General features: G+C 42.2%; 1 protein-coding gene across 1 annotated transcript; it reads right to left on the bottom strand.

Annotated features, from left to right (window-relative positions):
- Nucleotides 1-738: 738 nt before the first annotated feature.
- Nucleotides 739-1,668, bottom strand: LOC103546823 (olfactory receptor 8S1). The gene has a single exon (XM_008513659.2). It carries the CDS (start codon nt 1,666-1,668, stop codon nt 739-741), a length of 930 nt encoding a protein of 309 aa, XP_008511881.2.
- Nucleotides 1,669-7,269: the final 5,601 nt, after the last annotated feature.

Raw genomic sequence — 7,269 nt, 5'->3', positions numbered from 1 at the left:
CCCCTGGCAACAAGCACTCTACTTTCCGCTTCTATGAACTTGACTGCTTGTGGCATCTCATATAAGTAAATCATGACGTGTTTGTCCTAATGTGAATGGCTTATCTCATTTAACACGGTGTCCTCAAGGTTCATCCATGTTGTCACATACTGCAGGCTTTCTTTCTTTTCTAAAAGTTGAATAATAGTCCATTGTATGTACATATCACCTTTGCTTTATCCATTTGTCTGTTCAAGGACATTAATATGTTCATTCTTTGTTTTCACTATTCTTTGACAATTTTCAGGCACACATGCCATTGATGCCTACGGTGCCACCAGGTCAGGTGAATGGAGGGTGCTGAACTGTCTCATTCTGGATCCTTATCTGTATCTAGCTTACTTGTGCTGTGCCCTTTTATTAATGGACTCCTTTGTGTAACTCCATAGGTAAAAGTCCTGGGCTCAGGGTCTTTCTTTGTTCAGCCTCCTCAACTGTAAGGAGGTCACCCCTTCTGGACTAATTGTCAAAGGCTGTGGTAGGAGCTGACATATTCTGAACCTTTTTCCTTAGACCCAGGATGGGCCAAATACTTCTCTGACTATATTTCTCAGACTTTGGAAGTCTCTTCACTTTGAAAAATAAACCAATATACTTGAATTTAATTAAAAAGCAAATTCCACAGGAGCTCTGAGCTTGCAAATTTCTCTCCCCTTATAGACTGATTCTCTTATAGAGCAAACATCCTGTTGCCCTTTCTTACCCTGACACATACATTTGCTGCCTCAGCGTCCTCTGCAGAGCTGCCTTCACCTCCTGGTTCTTGAGGCTGTAGATGAGGGGGTTTATCAAGGATGTGATCACACCATACTGTATGGAGACAACTCGCTCCAGGACTGATCCAGAAGGGGGACTGATGTACCTGAATAGAGCTGTCCCATAGAACAAGAGCACCACGGTGAGGTGGGAGGAGCAGGTGGAGAAGGCTTTGCCTCGGCCCCCAGAGGAGGAGATACTTAGGATAGCAAACATGATTTTTGAGTAAGAAAAGAGGATCAGGAGAAGTGTCACAAGTCCTAGAAATGCAGTAGACCCAGCCAGCAGGATGGTGTTAGCCATGGGATCACTGCAGGACAGAGGAAAGAGTGAAGGCAGTTCACAACTGAAGTGGGAGATGATATTGGGACCACAGAACTTTAAGCTCTGGATACAATGATTATTCACTAGTGAGTTCAGAAACCCCGTCATCCATGCTGCACTGACCATTGCAGTGCAGACAGGTCTATTCATGACCACAGTGTAGAGCAGAGGGTGACAGATGGCAGCATAGCGGTCATAGGCCATAGCAGAGAGCAAGCAGCCCTCAGCACCCCCAGAAAGAATGAAAAAGAAACTCTGGGTGATACAGCCCCACACCGAGATGGTTTTCTTCTGAGACAGGAAATTCTGCAGCATCTTGGGCACAGTGACTGAAGAGTAGCACATGTCTAGGAAAGACAAATGTCCAAGGAAGAAGTACATGGGGGTGTGGAGGTGGGAATCGGACCTGATCACCAGGATCATCATCAGGTTCCCCATCAGGGTCAGGAGGTAAATTCCCAGGAAGAGAACAAAGAGCACGGTCTGGATATCTGGGTCACTGGACAATCCCAGAAGCACAAATTCTTCAATGATGCTAAGATTTTTCATGGTTTTTTAGATACACTATCCCTTAAAACAAACAAATATTTATTCACTTGGTGGGACAATGATCTGAGTCATTCTTAGTGATTTATTTTTTTAATCTTAGGATTTATTTTTTAACTTATGCAGGATTCACTTTTTTGCTTCAGGCCTGAAATTGAATCTGAGGATAGATAAGTATCTGACTACCCTATTACCCTATTAAATACTGCAACTTTCTTTCTCCTGCCTAAGTTCTCCTTATCAAGCTCAACTTCTTTTTCCCCATGACACTTAACACTTTCTAACACATAGCATAATTGGCTCCTTTAGTACATTAAAAAAATTATCTCTTCCTGCTAGAATTTATATTATACACAGGCAAGGATCTTTGTTTTTTTTTCAAGGGTGCATTCCTAAGTGCCAATAATTGTCACTGGCTCCATAATTTTTGTGTAAGAGAAGACAATCAGGAAAGTGTCACAGTCCTAGAAATGTAGTAGACCCAGCTGGAACGCTCTAACTGAACATTTGTCAAATGAAAGAATGAATGCTTCCTCAGCTACAGTCTCTTCTTGTAACCCTCATTGCTACCAGCCTGCTGACTTTTTAGATGATAGACCCCTCACAGTCTCTATCCTCTCATGCTCTTCCCCAGTCTTTCCTCAGCACCTGATATCATCCAAGACCTGGTGAACCCTAGAAGTCGCAACAAGTAAAAAGATATCAGAGGCAAAGCAAGAGAGACCCTTCTGTGGAAGGCTACTTTTCAGAACTGTTAGAGCTTAAATTCTTATACGTCTTGTCTGACATGTCAACAGAGACATGTTATCTGACCTCATATTTCCTGATGAGGATGATGTGGGACAGAAGGGTGACATGACTTGCACCATAGCTACATAGTCTCAGAGCTAGGACTAGGCCAGGTGTTCTGATTTCACATCCAATTCTCTTTCAAGTACTTTATGCACAGACAATGAATATTTGTGGATTTAAGGAGTTTTAAGTTTAGACTGGTATGGACTGGGGAGAAAGGAGTGACCCCCGTTTTCCTTGGTCCTGTGAATTTTCAATATACCCTAAGGTTCTACAGCAGCTGCTGTGGTGGTAAAATGGGCACTAGACTCAGAGTCATAAGGCCCTTGGTGATTACTGACTGCAAAACTTATTCAAGATATAACCTTCTCAAATGCAAAATGGGAATGAAAATGAAGTCAAATGGGATAAATGTCTAAATAATCACTGACTAGCTTTATAAACATTTTTTAAAAAACTATATTTGAAGAAGATTGAAATGGAACATAGTAAATAAAAATTTGTCGTCTGTTGAGTGTCAAGTTCATGCATACTTTTCCCAGTTAAATATTTCGCTTATGCTGTAAAATTATGTTGTCACTAAAAGCACTTTTTTTTAAAATGGGAAAAGTGTTTTCTGGCTCCCAGTCCCTCCAAGCCTGATTCCCAAGACTTCTTCATCATTTGTTCTCTCCAGACAGTCTCCCTCTCCTGCTGGGACTCACTGACTTACTGCCTGCATTTTATATTTCACCCCCTCAGCGAAAAATCTTACTCTTCTTCCTTCTTTCCCTCCCTCTCTCAAACCTCATTTCACACATCCTCCTTCCTGCCACCACCTACTTACATCCTTACTTATACGATAAAAACTCTTATTTATTTAATGCATAATTTATGCCAGACACTCTAACAAGGTCTATATGCTCTTGAACTCATTTAATCCTTAGAAAACCTTGTAACATAGATATTACTGACCCCCTTTCTGTGGGGGAGAAAGGTTAAGTGACTTACACAGTCATTGACTTTACAAAGTGGTGGAGTTGGGACTCTCATCCAAGGTTCTCGGACTCCAAATCCCATGATTTTCCTACTTTGAAACACTGCAAAAGTTTGTCTATGGGAAAATCTCTCCTGGTTTGGAGATTATGCTTTCTCCTGAGGGGACTTGGGAACCCAGGCAGGTGAATGAGGTGGCTTGGAAGTTTGGGCCATTGACTTGTCTGGAACTTCTCCTTACCCAGGATGTCCCAGTGCTCACAGAGATTTGGGTATCAGGGATTTGGCCTCTTAGAACACAGACGGGGGCTTCTGGGCCAGGGGAAAAGCCAGGAAGAGAAGACCAAGGAAAAGCCAGATTGAGGACTAAGAGCAATTCAGACTAAAAGAAGTGGAACTCTACAGAGGTCGAGGATTAGGGTATCAGAGATGGCCCTTCTAGTTTTCCATCCAGTTTCCCTTCCTGAAGCATCTGAAGAAATCCTGGTGGTGATGCATCAAGTAAGTAACTGTGGATATGAAGGATTAGGATTTATCCATGTAAATAAAAGTTCTCTTCTTGTCCTCTTTCCTAAAAACAGCAGCGAATTTCACTTTTCTTTTTAATCTTCCACACTCTTATTACACTCTTCCAGCAGCTACTATGCCACATTTTGATCCCATCTGGAGGCAGAACACTGGCCTCAATGAACTCTGGAAGTCCCCAGGATCCCAGACTCTAGTGAAGGTTTTCCAGAGTCTTTTTTGAACTCCATGGAGCCCAATATGCTGCACAGTGTTTCAAGGGCCACCACAGGCACCAAGAAGTTCGTCACGTGTGTAGGTCTCTCCCCCAACCCCATGTACTACAATCACCATAGCTCTTCATTTCTGTTTTCTATATAGGTAGCTTTTTCAGTGGGCATTTTTTGTTTTTCAGTGAACAAAATAAAATAAAATAACTTTGAAAACAAGCTACTTAGGGAATCTTTGAACAGAGGTAGGGAGAAAGACTATCACTCTGGTTTCAATATTCACCACTCCACCCATCCTCCTTCTTAAAAATGTTCATCTTTTTTTTTTGTTCAAACTCTGGTACATGAAGAAACAAAACAGAAATATCCCAAATGGGCAAGTGGGAAGAGAGTTCAAACTTGTAGGACAGTTTCTCCTTAGTTTTGTGGCTTTGAGCAATGATTTCACATCCTGGGTCCAGTTGCCAGTTCTAAAGAGAAATTTAGAACTGGTGCCCATCCAGATCCTTCCATGAGAATGTTTGAAGCCCTTCCTTGAGTTAGAGGTATGTCTGACTCACTTACCTCCTCACTGAGTAGAGTTGTCCTGGGTGCAAACGATACTCTGCAATTTGAGCCAGGCTATCAACTGTCTCCAAAGCAGGGCTCCAGCATGTAAAAGAACCTCCAGCAGTAGGCGTCTTCTGCAGAGGGGTCCAACAGGATTCGGCACAAAGCAGGCTTAGTGCCCAATCAATGCTAGGTCTGGAGTCATGTTCAAACTCAAAGCAGTTCACTTCAAGGTTTCTTCTGGGTAAGGGCTAAGCTGTTCTGACATCCAGTAGATGCTGTTTTGAGTCTTTTGGTCTCTGAGAGAATCTGGTACTCTTCCTTATCATTTACTCTGCTTTTGTCTCCCTCAGTCCTAACGAAAGCTCATGCCCAGTTCATGTAACTTATATGTCTTTCTTCAATAGCTTGTTGGTAATCTTGTGCCAGGTGGGCCCTGGAGAGGGCTGTTGAGTAAGCACCCCTGGGAACCAGAACCAGTTCACTGCCCATGGGGAGGCAGCAGTAGCCAGAGCAAAAGGGGCCCTCAGTCTGAAGATGGACAAGCTACTACTACTGTTGTGGCCAGAGGAGGACACAAGAGTATAGAAGGCTCCTAGCTACAAACTGCTTTGCTAATAGGGGAGGAGAGGACTCGGTGAACTCCAAGGTATGAGAATCTGCTTAGGGCTTCTTTAGTCCCTGATAGTCCTGGGGTTCTGAAAACACACACACACAAATACACACACTCTCTCTCTCTCTCCCCCTCTCCACCCAAGTACACACACTTCCCTTTCCCACTGTGACAAGTTCAATGGTTTCCTTACTCTCCTGAAGCTACCTACTCCCTTAACCTAACATTCCTAACTCTCACCTGATAATTTACAGAGGAAATGTTCCTGTTCCTGCTATGGGAAACCTCCAACTTCCGAATCCCCACACATGGAGTTGTCCTTCTTTTCTCCCCTCCAGTTTGGGGAGGAGGCCACACTCCTTCATCTCTGGTCAGTGCCTCTCTCTGCTCTGAATCCTATCCTGACCCTTCTCTTTGAGTATCTCCCTAGATCAACCATGCTCTTTCTCTTCTGCTGTCTCTCCTTTTCCATTGAGCCTCTCCACTCAGCTTATACATAGAAACTACTTATGTTTATCCATTTAAAGTAAGCAGGAACAATTAGTAACCCCCTCTCTTCCATAAGCAGCCTTAAAATATAACGGAGTTTGGAGCCCTTCCTTGAGTAATAAAGTCAACTGCTTTTAAAGGCTTCTACATATAAAAACACTGAGTTAGACACCTTTCTGTTTGAGATACAAAGGAAAGGACAAGTTGGTGAAAATTTTACTCTCACTCCTTTATATTTTAATCTATTTCTGAGATTGTCCCAACACTTCAGAAAAGATATATATGGAATATACCGCACATTCTGTAACACCTCTGCTGCACCCTGCACTCAAACACATTGCTGTTTCTGCAGTGAAACTTCCGAGTACCCCTTCTAAGTGGGATTTAAAAAGGTTTCAGATAGCCTCATGTCAGTTAACTTCCCGTTTTGCCTCCAAACTGGTTTTGAAAAAAAATGTTTGGTTTTCAGAGTTTTTTGAGATTTTTGAATTGGCGATGAGGGCTCATAAACCTGTTCTAAATTTCTGTATTTACTGGCTTTATTTCTAGGTTTCCTGTTCTCTTCCTTGATCTATCTGACCTTACAGTGGCACTACATTGTCTCCCTGAGTGTAGATACAATCTGTGTTTTAATACCTAGTAGTGCCAGTCCCTTATTTTCATATTTTTTATTTTCTGTTATTGCTTGCTTATTCTTATAATTTCACTTCAGAATCAGATTTTTGGTTTGAAAAATTCTCTTGAGATTTCAATTGAATTGTTTTTTACCAATATGTTAATTTGGGAATAACTTTTACAATATGTTCTATCTTTTCTTTATTTGAATCTTTTCTTTTTGCTTACAGTTTGATTTTTATTTTCTTCACATAAGCCCTAGGCACTTTTGTTAGTGCATTATATATATTTTTTGCTATTTTAATTATAACCTTTGCAACTGAGGTTCCCATCTATACAGTCAGGCGCCTCTGCTTGTGGAGTTCACCTTGGGGGAGAAGTAGAAGCAGCCTTCAGGGCTTGTGCTCCATACTTTTTTTAGTGAAATTGGATAATAAGTGGGCATATACTGCCAGATGGGGTACATTAGCAGCTGTTCTTCTGGTCTCCACTTCTTCCTGTTCTTCCCTGACATCATTAGCCACTCAGAGGCACTGAGATCTCTCTTCATCCCACATACTGCTCCTACAAGGAAACACATAACCTTGTTGCAGCTGCCTGTCCAATGCCGTATGTACTTGCTCACACATTCCCCCAGCCAAAGTCCCTGTTGGTGCCCTTTGACTTTCCCTGCTCCTGGCTTTTACTCTTACACTCATGAAACTCCTTAGTTGTTGCTCCTACTTCATATGTTGATACCTTCCTGCTGGCCCTGCATACCATTCTCCTTACCATTTCCCTCTTTAATGTCATCAGACCTGCTTTCAGTTCCTCAATAATTACTTAGTTTATGGTGCT

This window comes from Equus przewalskii, chromosome 5, assembly GCF_037783145.1.
Source record: "Equus przewalskii isolate Varuska chromosome 5, EquPr2, whole genome shotgun sequence".
NCBI classification, from domain to species: Eukaryota; Metazoa; Chordata; class Mammalia; order Perissodactyla; family Equidae; genus Equus; species Equus przewalskii.
The sequence above is the reverse complement of the archived record's forward strand: the minus strand, read 5'-3'. Positions and strand labels throughout refer to the sequence as shown.

What these genes read in the sequence shown, in the direction of transcription:
- LOC103546823 (XM_008513659.2), bottom strand. Translation starts at nt 1,668, where the DNA reads ATGAAAAATCTTAGCATCATTGAAGAATTTGTGCTTCTGGGATTGTCC.